Raw genomic sequence first — 13,750 nt, 5'->3', positions numbered from 1 at the left:
CTCCCTCTCTCTCTCTCCCTCCCTCCCTCCCTCTCTCTCGGTACCTGGATCTGAGCTGCCTGCGCATCCGTGTGGATTCATCTCGCGCCTCATTGTCATTCACTCCGCGATCACGTGCTCGTGTGCATGTGGATGCGCTTCGCATTTCGATTCGATTTCTGCATCTCGACGTGGCTCAGGTTCGCTTCTTTTATTTGCAAAACCTAAATCCCGAGGGAGATGACCCGCGGTTGCCCGGACAGCCCACAATCCCTCAAGTATTTCTTCCTTCGCGGAGTCCTGAGGACGCAGCGGCGCGCGCTGTGGGAGGATGCTGACACATGGCTGTGATGCTCCAGGATCATCTTCTTCTTCATCATGTCTCCAGCAGCTCCGGTGACGGACAGCAGTGCTGTTGATGTCCTCCGCGAGCAGACGGACGCGCTGCGGGAAGCGGTGAGTTCAGCCGCGGCGCGCGCGTTTGTGGGAAAACCTTTGTTACAAACCGCGACGGAAGATAACGATAAAGTCGCTATATTCTGTAATTATTGCAATGCGGTTTATGTTTAATTGACTCAAACATGGGGAGGATTGTGTGTGTTTGTGCACGGGAGTGAAAGGAGATACACACAACTATCCATATCTACTGTAGACTACTGTACTGTTCATACAGGTACAGCTCAAAAAATTAGAATATCATTTTTGTCACTCATTTCAGAAAGTGAAACCCATATAATATATAGATTCATTACACATAGAGTGAAATATTTCAAGCCTTTATTTCCTGAAATGTTGATGATTATGGCTTACAGATAATGAAAACCCAGAATTCAGTGTATTGTGAAAAAGTTCAATATTGGAAAGTCATGGTGTCACACCCTAATTACCTCAAAACACCTGCAAAGGTTTCCTGAGCCTTTAAATGGTCTCTCAGTCTGGGTCAGTAGGCTACAAAATCATGGGGAAGACTGCTGACTTGACAGATGTCCAGAAGACAATCATTGACACCCTTCACAACGTGCCAACGTGGTCTTTTATTGTGGCCAGCCTAAGGCACACCTGTGCAATAATCATGCTGTCTAATCAGCATCTTGATATGCCACACCTGTGAGGTGGATGGATTATCACGGCAAAGGAGAAGTGCTCACTAACACAGATTTAGACAGATTTGTGAACAATATTTGAGAGAAATAGGCCTTTTGTGTACATAGAAAAAGTCTTAGATCTTTGAGTTCAGCTCATGAAAAATGGGGGCAAAAACAAAAGTGTTGCGTTTATAATTTTGTTCAGTGTATATACTGATGAAAAAAATATTGCTGAAAATATTTTTATATTTGTATGACTACAACACCCCCAATATTGCAAGAAAAATATTATTCACATTTCTGTTATTTCATATAGTATCCTTGATTGAAAATAATGTTACAAATCTGCAAAAAATGTGTATTATTTTAAAATTCGTTTATAATTTATTTTGAAATTACACCTGTGCAATAATCATGCTGTCTAATCAGCATCTTGATATGCCACACCTGTGAGGTGGATGGATTATCTCGGCAAAGGAGAAGTGCTCACTAACACCGATTAGGACAGATTTGTGAACAATATTTGAGAGAAATAGGCCTTTTGTGTACATAGAAAAAGTCTTAGATCTTTGAGTTCAGCTCATGACAAATGGGGGCAAAAACAAAAGTGTTGCGTTTATAATTTTGTTATACAACACCCCCAATATTGCAAGAAAAATATTATTCACATTTCTGTAATTTCATATAGTATCCTTGATTGAAAATAATGTTACAAATCTGCAAAAAATGTGTATTATTAAAAAATTCGTTTATAATTTATTTTGAAATTATAATTTGTTAAAATACTCCTATTAAATTAAAAAATATTTAGCATTATTATGATTTTTTAGCATTTGTATGACTGTAACCCCCTTCTCATTATTGTACTAATTTTAAAAAACATGCAACATGCAAATGGGCTATTATTAATAGGCTTGCTGAAAATGCAAATGTCGTCTGTTTAAAAATATATATATTTTAATAAAATAAATACAATAAAATTATTTTATATAAATAAATTGTAAAATGTACAGATTTTTTTTATTCTATGTAACCAGTTATATGGTGATGAATGCAAATTGGCTAGCATTAAAAAGCTGATATTCTGCTGAAAAATACAAATAAAATGTAGGTTTTTATATGTTTTTGATAAAATGACATGTTATTTTATTTTGATCAAATAAATAGAAACAATATATAAATTATAGCATAAAATGTGCTGAATTCATTTTTTTAATTGTAGAACATGCGAACTGAATGAAGGCTAATATTCTGCTGAAAATTCTCTCATTTCTCTCACTTCTCATTATTGTACTAATTAAAAAAAATGTGTTTTATATAATTTAAAATTTACATTTAATTAGTATTGTTTATTGATTGAGTGATTGTTATGAAAATAATGTAAAAATATTTTAGAATATTGAATTATTGTATAATTTGTTTACATAAATTATACACAGTTGTATTACAATTATATAATTTGTAGTATAATTTAAATTTAAGAACATGCTTGATTGTCATTAAAATAATGTAAGAATTTTTTAAAATAATTATAGAATTATTGTATCATTTAGTTACATAAATTATATATAATTTATAAATAGTAATAATAATAATTTTCATTCCTTTAAGAGTATGGTTGATTATTATGAAATTAATGTACAAAAATATGCACACATTTTATTTAAAAAATATTAATATCATTAAATTATTAAATTCAAATAATTAAATTATTTTAGAATAAATACATCAATTATATAATTGTATGTCTTTATTATTATTGTTGTTGTTTACATTTTATTTATTATAATTTTTTCCTTCTTTACATTTTGGGGTGAAATGTGACCTGAATTTTGTGAGAATCACCAAGTGACATTTAAGTTGTTTGTAATGATTTATGACATATATTTTAGACTTTGAGAATTCATGAAACGTTGTTTGCTTATGAAGTTGTAACTGACATGTTACCAACAGTCTGGTCACACAGGGCCTCCCTGATGATCTAAACCTCATGAATTGGCAGTGAGGTCAGCCTCTGTTATGTCACGTTACAAGCGCTAAAATGGTTCAAATGAAAGTGGGACGCCTCGCTCACACCTCCCAAAATATACAGTGCAACAGCAGCAGAGATTCCTCAGTATATCAGAGCTGCACTGTAAAAAAAAAAAAAAAAATTACGGTAAATTTACGGTAAAAAAACGGCAGCTGTGGTTGCTGGAATTTTACCGTAAAAAATATGGTAGCAACATTTTAAGTTTTACGGCTTAAACTTAAATTTACAGTAAAATACCGTAATTTCATTAACTGATATAATGTTAATATACCAACCTATTGAAGTACTGAAATCTGTTTTGTACCTTTGTGATACACTGATAACCACCAAATGCAGGAGGTGATGAGAAAGTCAACCAAAGTCCATCACAAGCAGCTTTTAAGTAATAACATATATAGAAGGTGCACAGTGTGTCATTCACACAAACACTAAACACCATCACGGTAACACACGAGACTGAAATAATGCAATAAACATTCATTTAACAACATTAGATGTAACATACAACCCTAATATACAAAACTGATAAGAAAAAACTAAGAAGAAACATAGTTATTTCAACAAAAAAATCACATTTGAAATGTAATGCAGGGAATTCTGGGAATGTCAATTTATGGTTATTCACTGTAAATTATACGGCCTTTTTCACTTACAAAAACGGTATAATACCGTAAAATTACATGTAATGTCCAATACAGTTTTTCACCGTATATAGTAGGGGAATTTAACAGGTTTTTACTGTAGCATTTTTACAGTCTTTTACCGTTAAATTCACGGTCATTTTTTACAGTGTGGTGTTTTCACTGGGAGCGTCTGACAGAGCCTCTGGCCTCGGCCTTGAGCACAATACAGAGGCTTTGTTTCACTGCTGAAGTGCTTTAGAGAACAGATTCGTCCCTAGTGCTTCAGCTTCAACTAACACAGTAAACCTAAGAAGACTGTAAGGAAATGTGTTTTCTCTTTTGGGATCGTCTCCTCTCATGCAGCTCTGCACTTCATTTGGCTGCTGAAAGATGGTGATTAACTGGTTTGATCATTATTTCCTCAGAAGTGCTTAAGTGTAAAATGCCCCTCTGGGTCACTGAAAGCTCGTTATTCACTAATTAGTGCCTAGAAATGATGTGCATAAACCCTTTCAGTCAAAGTCCAACTGTAATCTGTATACAAAATGAAACAGCATTTAATCATATATTCAAAGACCAAATTAGCTCAACTTATGAAGATCATTCAGAGAAAATGAGTTCGCTGATGTGACTAGTAACTAGTTTTTTTGGCATTAACCCCACAATATCGCACATATCAGCTGTGGACTAACCTGGTTGTGGTTAGGGTCAGTGTTATTTTTAGTATCATTGAGGTTTCATTAATGTTGGACATTATATTTTATTTTTATATTTGATATAAATTTATTTGATAGTGGTTTTCATTTTAATTTTAATAAAAAGTTTGTAGATTTTTTTAATTTAATACATTGGGGGAATTGGTGATCTTCTGCCCATCTTGACTTCTGAGAGACACTGCCACTCTGAGAGGCTCTTTTTATACCCAATCATGTTGCCAATTGACCTAATAAGTTGCAAATTGGTCCTCCAGCTGTTCCTTATATGTACATTTAACTTTTCCGGCCTCTTATTGCTACCTGTCCCAACTGTTTAGGAATGTGTAGCTCTCCTGAAATCCAAAATGAGTCAATATTTGGCATGACATTTCAAAATGTCTCACTTTCAACATTTGATATGTTATCTATATTCTATTGTGAATAAAATATAAGTTTATGAGATTTGTAAATTATTCCATTCCTTTTTTACTCACAATTTGTACAGTGTCCCAACTTTTTTGGAATTGGGTTTGTAGTTTTACTATTTTAGTTATTAGTTTTAATATAAGTTTGAGTTATTTTAGTGCTTTGGCTTAAATTAAATGAGAATGAGAAACGTTGCCAGGGCTATTATAGTTAAACTAAAAATAAAACCATAAAATAATCTTTTGTTAACTTAAATAAAATAAAAATTTTCTGAAATATATTCAAATATTTATAAAATTCTTTATATTTATATTCTTTAAATATCTATATATATTCTTTATATCTGTATTTGGTGTAATTTCTCATTTTCATTTCGGTTACCTTGATGCACTAAAGTGACAAAAACAATAATAATAATAATTTTAAAAAACTATATAGACATTTTAAGAAAATAAATGGAAAAAAACCCCACACAAAATTACCAAAAAACATTAACCAATTAAAATGTAAACAGAAAAGATAAATACAAAATCTAATTCAAAATATTGATAAAACTATAATAGTATCTCAATATGGCACTAACATTGTTGGCAGCTAGAAATAAGTTTTTCATATTTTATTTCAAGTAATTCAAATGTTTTTATGGTTTTAGTTTTAGTTAACAGAATAATAACCCCAGTTGGGGTGTATTTTAGTTTTTTTCCGCCATGCAAAACCTCAAATACATTTTTATTGATTACATTTCTGATTTTTTTGGCAAAACCTGAAAAAACTCAAGTCATTTTGTCTAATGCAGATCTTATTCAGTCTTTTCCCATAGAAGGTTTGTAAGCCACAGGACATAAAAATATAATCTTTTCGCACTGATTTTTTAGGAGTTCCCTCAAATAACTACTTGAAAGAACGTGAGGAGACTCAAATACAAAAACACAAATGAGAGTATTATTCATTTTATATTAATGGCTGAGAGATACTTCATAAGTGCTGCGGTTCCCGCTGAGAGCTCCGGTCGTGAGGGGCTCCAGGGGCCACGCGGTAAAAGTAGAGCGGATAATTATGGAACATCATCAATTATTTAATGCCAGCTGCCATGTTAAGGGCATAAGACAGCCATGCAATCACATACTCCAGAAACAGCTAAATAAAAGCCAGAGAAGTTTGTTCAGCATGAATATGAATCTTTGTATTTTGTCCAGTCGTTCTCTCAAACGAAGGCTTTTCCAGAACCATTAACAAAAAATGCTCTTAAAGCAGAAACAATGAGGTTAACAAGAATAATCTACAATATTATACACTTTCTCATTTGTACTCTGTAAAAAATGTTTCGACGTTCTAAAGAAAGATTATTGGAGTGTTTTACATGAAAATACTAGGCCTATTTCAGCATTTTTACTTCAAAATGTCATGCTTATTTTAACGTTACTTGCCATTTCTTTGTAATTATTGGTGAAATTTACTAGCAATTTTTGAGTGGAAATAGTTTTAAAGTAAATCCTACAGTGTTAAAAATAACGGTTGCAAAAGAGGGTTCTCTGTTGGAACAGAGATGACCTAAGGTGGCCCTTGATGACCTTTGACCTGCCATACCATATCACAAAAGTTGCCGTTGAACATGCCATCTTCATTTCTAATTTATATTTTTGTTTTAATATTTTTTTTACTGAAATTTTTTTAAAGTGCATTTAAAGAACATTTAAAAAATCTATAAAACCATTGTCCACTACAAAAAACCTTTTGGAATGGAAATGATCTATGGATGTAAAAGGTTGTTCATGGAACCTTCAAAGCAAATAAAGAACCTTTATTTTTAGAAAAATAATGTAATGTTAATTTGTGTGTGTGTGTATGTGTGTGCAGTTCTTAAAAAAATTCTTAAGATGTTCTAAAAAATATTTAAAATTTTAAACAAGGCCATCAATTTTTTTTGGCCTTAATTTTTAAAAATTTAAAATTCAAGACGCCAATAGATCAATCATAACTTTAAGAGGTTATTTACAATCTTTTTAGGAAGAATTTGAATTTAGAGAAAATTATTTTATTTAGGTTTTGTCTTTAGAACACTCTTGAGAAAAACATTTATTTCTTAATTTTACTCTTAAGTTAGAAAATAAGAAGAAAGAATGTTGGATTGTAGATAAATGTTTTTGAAAAAGATGACCTTATCAGAATCTTCGGATCAATCAAATGCTTTTTCTTCCAACTTTTACAGTCCTGGGGCAGGATTCACGGAAATCTTTTTCTAAAAAAAAGTTTAGAAATTTTGTAAGATAAATTCGAAGAAATTCATAAAAATGTTCAGTACACTTTTAAAAGTAATGGTTTCAAAAGTTTTTTTTAGCAGTGATGCCATAGAAGCCCTTCTCAGTGAAGTGAAGTGACACGTGGCCAAGTATGGTGACCCATACTTGGAATTAGTGCTCTGCATTTAACCCATCCAAAGTGCACACACACAGCAGTGAACACACACACACCCGGAGCAGTGGGCAGCCATTTTTTTGCTGCAGCGCCCGGGGAGCAGTTGGGGGTTCGGTGCCTTGCTCAAGGGCACCTCAGTCATGGTATTGAAGAGCACTGTACATTCACTCCCCCCACCTACAATCCCTGCCGGTACGAGACTCAAACCCACATCCTTTGGGTTACGAGTCCGACTCTCTAACCATTAGGCCACGACTTCCCCCACGACTCAGTGATCAGTTCTCGAAAGAACTATTTGTTTCTTAGTGTAAAGTACATTTTAATAATCTAAACAACCATTGTCCACTGCAAAGAACCTTTTGTGGAATAAAGGGTTCCTCATGGAATCATTAATGCCAATAAAGAACCTTTATTTTTAAGAGTGTAGAACAGGGATCCTCAAATCTGGCCCACGAGATCCACTTTCCTGCAGAGTTTAGCTCTAACCCTAATCAAACACACCTGAGCATGCTAATCAATATCTTCAGGATCATTAGAAATTCACAGGTAGCTGAATTTGATCAGGGTTGGAGCTAAACTCTGCAACGCATTGGACCTCCAGGGCAAGATTTGAGGAACCCTGCTGTAGAAGAATCATTTTTGGTTCCCCAAACACCTTTTCAATCGACTTAGTGTGAAGTACATCTACAGAACCTTTTTCCACTAGAGAACCATTTGTGGAATGGAGAGATTACCCCCCGGTTTCACAGACAAGGCTTAAGCCTAGTCCCAGACTAAAATGTAAATCTGAGCTGTTTCAACTGAAATAAACTTGCACTGACTGATCTTAAAACATGTCAGTGCCTTTGTTTTGTCTTAACAGTTCTCGAAAGAACTATTTGTTTCTTAGTGTAAAGTACATTTTAATAATCTAAACAACCATTGTCCACTGCAAAGAACCTTTTGTGGAATAAAGGGTTCCTCATGGAATCATTAATGCCAATAAAGAACCTTTATTTTTAAGAGTGTAGAACAGGGATCCTCAAATCTGGCCCACGAGATCCACTTTCCTGCAGAGTTTAGCTCTAACCCTAATCAAACACACCTGAGCATGCTAATCAATATCTTCAGGATCATTAGAAATTCACAGGTAGCTGAATTTGATCAGGGTTGGAGCTAAACTCTGCAACGCATTGGACCTCCAGGGCAAGATTTGAGGAACCCTGCTGTAGAAGAATCATTTTTGGTTCCCCAAACACCTTTTCAATCGACTTAGTGTGAAGTACATCTACAGAACCTTTTTCCACTAGAGAACCATTTGTGGAATGGAGAGATTACCCCCCGGTTTCACAGACAAGGCTTAAGCCTAGTCCCAGACTAAAATGTAAATCTGAGCTGTTTCAACTGAAATAAACTTGCACTGACTGATCTTAAAACATGTCAGTGCCTTTGTTTTGTCTTAAGATGCACACCAGTAATGCTTTTTTCTATGGCATGTTTATAAAAATGACTTGTCCTAACTGAACTATGGCCTAATCCTGGCTAAGGCTAAACCCTGTCTATGAAACCGGGCCTAAAGGTTCTTCATGGAACCAATGGCGTTTTTTTCACCTCTCTCTCTCTCTCCGTTTATATCTTTACAGCAACGGCCCGTAAAGCAGTCATTGAGCAAGTCCCTGTGGCGCGACTCGCACTGGAAATGCCTCCTTCTCTCACTGCTGATGTACTGCTGCGTGATCGCGATGACCTGGTGCCAGGTCACGAAGGTCACGCGCCTCACCTTCGACAGCGCTTTCAAGGGCAAGTCCATGCTGTACCACGACAGTCCCTGTTCCAACGGCTACATCTACATCCCGGTGGCCTTCCTCGTCATGCTTTATGTGGTTTACCTGGTGGAGTGTTGGCACTGCTACTCGCACAACGAACTCCAGTGTAAAGTAGGCCTGGAGAGCATCGCTGAGCACGTGCAACGCATGCAACAAGCCACGCCGTGCATCTGGTGGAAGGCTATAAGTTACCATTACTTACGCCGGACGAGACAAGTGACGCGGTATCGCAACGGCGACGCCTACACGACCACGCAGGTTTACCATGAGCGCGTGAACATGCACGTCGCGGAGGCCGAGTTCGATTACGGGAACTGTGGGGTTAAAGACATCTCGAAACACCTCACAGGACTGGAAAGCTGTCCGGTGACTAAGCTGCGCTTCACTAAGTGCTTCAGTTTCGCCAACGTCGAATCCGAGAACTCCTATTTGACGCAAAGAGCACAGTTCTTCACAGAGAATGAAGGATTGGATGATTATATGGAAGCACGTGAAGGGATGCATCTAAAAAACGTAGAGTTTAAGGAATACATGCTTGCCTTCGCAGATCCAGATCGCTTGCCTTGGTATGCGTCGCATTGTAGCTTCTGGTTAGCGGCGGCGTTGACTTTATCCTGGCCGTTGCGGGTCTTGACGGAGTACCGCACAGCCTATGTTCACTACCACGTGGAGAAGCTTTTCGGGTTCGACTACATCGCTGTTACGCCTCTGGATGAGCGTCCGTTTTGCCACCACATCCCGCGGGTCAACACCATCGACAGCACGGAGCTCGAGTGGCACATTCGTTCCAACCAACAGCTCGTTCCCAGTTACTCCGAAGCCGTGCTTATGGATCTGGCGCAGCAGTCCAGCTGCAACACGTTCTTGCCGCGTGGGATCGGTGCGGCTGGTGGAAATGGCTTCGGCGGATATCGGCAGAACTGCGAACACTGCCATCGCTCCATCAGCAGCTCGTCGATCTTCTCGCGCAGTGCATTGAGCATCTGCAACAGCAGCAGTCCGCGCTTGCCTTTCAGCGGCAGCCGGTTCTCGCTAGGCCGTCTGCACGGCTCGCGCCGCAGCTGTCTTTGGCGAAGCCGCAGTAGTAGCCTGAATGATCCCAGCTGTCCGACGGAAAGCACGCGGTGCCTGGCCGGTCAGTCGGCCAATGAGGAGAGCCCACCTTCTCCACCGGCCTATCAGGACGCGCTGTATTTTCCCGTACTGATTATTCACCGCAACGAGGGCTGCGTCGGTCATGATCACCATTCGCTGCACTGTAACGGATCCTGCGTGGAGACTTCGTTATAGCGTTAGCATAAGGACGATAACACAAACCTGGTGTTCTCATGTATTTGCAAAATGAACAGACTGGTACAGAAATGTCTGTAAGAATCTTTACTTTTCCCTCTAAATGTGCATTAGCATAAAACTTTGAATGGCACATGATTGCATTTTGTCATAACAAATGCAATCTGACTTTTATTATTATATTTACACACTTGTGATGCACCATATTCAACTTCTTCAACAATGGCAACATCTGCCAAACTACTTCTTACTTTGCATTTGTAATCAACATGAAATGGCATTTACAACCCATTTTTCTTGCATAATACAACACATTTTCACGTAAAACAACATATTCCAAGAGAATAAATAAAAAATGTAAAACGATCCATGTAAAAATGTAAAACTTTATCCATGGAGAATTGACTAGATCATGAAAGATGGTTGGATGTTAAAGGATAAGTTCACTTCCAGAATAAAAATTTCTTGATAATTTACTCACCCCCATGTCATCCAAGATGTTCATGACAAGCATTTGAGGTTAAAAAACAGTATATACATTTTCATTTGTTTTAGGAAATGAGTGATGGTTTTGCTAGATAAGACCCTTATTCCTCGGCTGGGATCGAAGCTGCATTGAAACTGCAATTTTAACCTTCAATCCATTGGGGACCATTATATGGAGAAAAATAATATAAAAATTAAATAAATTAACACACTTATTCAGCTTCTTCAACAATGGAAATATTTGCCAAACTACTTATCACTTTGCATGTGAAGTCAACATGAAACGGCATTCACAACTCATTTTACTTTCATAATGTCATATTTTTAAATACAAAAACATATTCAATGGAGAAAAAAAAGAAATGTAAAATGAACCTTGTAAACATGTCAAATTTGATTAGGTCCTGAAAGGTGGTTGGAGGTTTAGGGTTAAAAAATAATCCAAAATGTCATCCAAAAATTTAAGTAATTTCAGAGGTGGAGCAAGTCAATAACATAACATGCATTGACAAATCATTCACATTATCAAACACATTAACAAAGTAAAGAGGGTTCATTTGAGTTCATGTTGACAAATTTGAAATGGACATTTCTATCATTTTCTCTCTGATGATTCAATCAGAATGCAAAACACTTTCAATGCAACTTTAAATACACACACAGATAAGCTTCAACATAAACAAAACAACATACTTCCTTAATGTTAAAGGGGTCATATGATGCTATTTTAAAGATCATTATTTTGTGTATTTGGTGTAACAGAATATGTTGACATGCTTTAATGTTCAAAAAACACATTATTTTTCAAATACTGTACATTATTGTAGGTCCTCTATGCCCCGCCTCTCTCAAACGCGTCGTTTTCAACAAAGCCCCCTCCGTTGACAAGCGCAGTCTGCTCTGATTGGCCAGCTGACCCAGTGCATTGTGATTGGCCGAACACCGCTAGCACGCGTCAGAAATGTAACGCCCCTTACCATAATCGCGAGCGTCAGCTTTTAAAGTAAATATCAAGACAGTTAATAATGTCATTAGTTTTACCATCAGTTCAAGCCTGAAAGGGCAACAGAGTCACGTGACAGACACAGTGATGATGCAGTACACAAGCCGAACTGTTGTCCATAAAATGCGTTGCACAAATTCGACCATCTGGGTTGTGCTGTTCTGTTGTAAATAAATCTTAACCAATGATTCCTAGTTGCATCTACTTCCGGAAGGCCAAATAAAGTGCTTTTGCTTTCGCACTGAAACACACAGCGTCTCCCTGACATGCTGCTTCAACACTAACTGCGGTTACTGAAACCACACCTTCTTTCTTTGCGTGCACATTTGGGCGGCATTATGCTAATATTTCCACATAGTGATGTAGATATGTGGGGGCGTGTTAGAACGAGCCGTTTTAGGTAGGCATTGTTGACTCTTAACTTTTATAAAGAATATCTCTTTGGATTTGAGACTTTAGTCTTTGCAACTTTACAGATCTTCTTTATGCACCAAGAGCTTGTAACACTCCAAAGAGGAAAGAAATATTGTATTCGCATCATATGACCCCTTTAAACAACACGACAAATAACACTATGTTGGATCCCAGGGTACTGACTGTTTACCAGAAACTCAAATCAACAGCTTAGACATTAAATGTTTTATCTCGTGATTATGATTCACGGAGCTGTCCTGTCAAAGGCATAAAAAAATTAATAAAAATGTAAAAAAATAAATAAATAAAGGAAAATAAATAAAACCGTTATGAACATAAAATCACTTTTATTAAAATAAATATGGCTTGATACAAAACAGAAATTATTCAGTAAAAAACTATTCATAAACACGTTTTTCTTCTGATCTATTTATGGCAATGGTGTCAGTGCTATGAATAGTTTAATACATGTAGCCGAAAGGACATGAGAACCTCAAACAAAATACATAATCTTTGAAAATCCTGCTCCATATTTAATAAACATTATCTTATGTATGTAAGATAATATTTAGGTAGGATCAACTAAAGCATTCCAGTTGTTTTTATTTTTTAATTTTATTTCCTGAAACTACCTCTTCTTTTTATAGGAGTGTAAGTGCCTCAGACTGTGCTATTTTAGTGTTCATGTTTAATTATTTAAAAGCTTTGGTGTTGACTTTGCATTTATATGTTTCCCAAGTTGCTGTGAAACGAAAAGTCATTGAGCAGTAAGATAAGTCCTCGCCAAAAACAGAGAAAAGCAGGACTAAAAATAACAGCCCGACACTCAAATGATGTTCAAAATGAATCTTAAAATTAGTCATATAAATATAGATGTTCCTGTTCCATCAAAACCACAAACTATAATCTACCAAGCGAAGGGAAAATATTTGCTGCAGTATATTGATATATCTTTGTTGGAAACCGTCTTCACTTGCATCAGCACCAAAACAGAACCCGAACTCATCTGTATAAAGCATTGGCAAAATAATCTATAAAAGCCCAACCTGACGGCAGTGAACCTCTGCATGAACATACTGTAAATATCAGAGTGAAATAAAGGCCAGTGACTGAAGCACAGTCAAACTCCTTCATAATCTTAATCATAATCATAATCATAATCCAAATCCCCACATCCTGTAGTTTAAAACATTCCAGAATATGTTTAAGATAATTTCATAAAATCATTCAAATCACAAGAATTACCATTTCTTTCTCATTTCTTTCAACTTAATTTTTACCAATTTCCTCTTATTAGGGATTTAATTTGGTAAACATTCAATTATGTCTTCGTCATATTTCACCCAAAATCAAAATTAAAAAAGCAGGAAATTATATTGTACATGTTGAAAATTAAATCATTAGGGTTTTTTATTGTGACATTATTTTCATGAATATTAAACACATTTTCCATTTAAATATTAATTACTAAAATATGAAGTAATAATAATATTGACT

General features: G+C 36.1%; 1 protein-coding gene across 1 annotated transcript; it reads left to right on the top strand.

Moving 5' to 3' along the window:
- The first annotated feature begins 48 nt into the window (after positions 1-48).
- On the top strand, positions 49-10,398 carry LOC107559094 (transmembrane protein 151B-like). Its single transcript, XM_016242823.1, has 2 exons — positions 49-435; positions 8,878-10,398. The coding sequence occupies exons 1-2, from the start codon at positions 358-360 to the stop codon at positions 10,348-10,350; spliced, it is 1,551 nt and encodes a 516-aa protein (XP_016098309.1). The 5' UTR covers positions 49-357; the 3' UTR covers positions 10,351-10,398.
- Positions 10,399-13,750: the final 3,352 nt, after the last annotated feature.

This window comes from Sinocyclocheilus grahami, unplaced genomic scaffold (assembly GCF_001515645.1).
Source record: "Sinocyclocheilus grahami isolate Dianchi unplaced genomic scaffold, SAMN03320097.WGS_v1.1 scaffold674.1, whole genome shotgun sequence".
In the NCBI taxonomy this organism is placed as follows: domain Eukaryota; kingdom Metazoa; phylum Chordata; class Actinopteri; order Cypriniformes; family Cyprinidae; genus Sinocyclocheilus; species Sinocyclocheilus grahami.
Note: the sequence above shows the minus strand (reverse complement) of the source record. Positions and strands in the feature narration are given on the sequence as shown.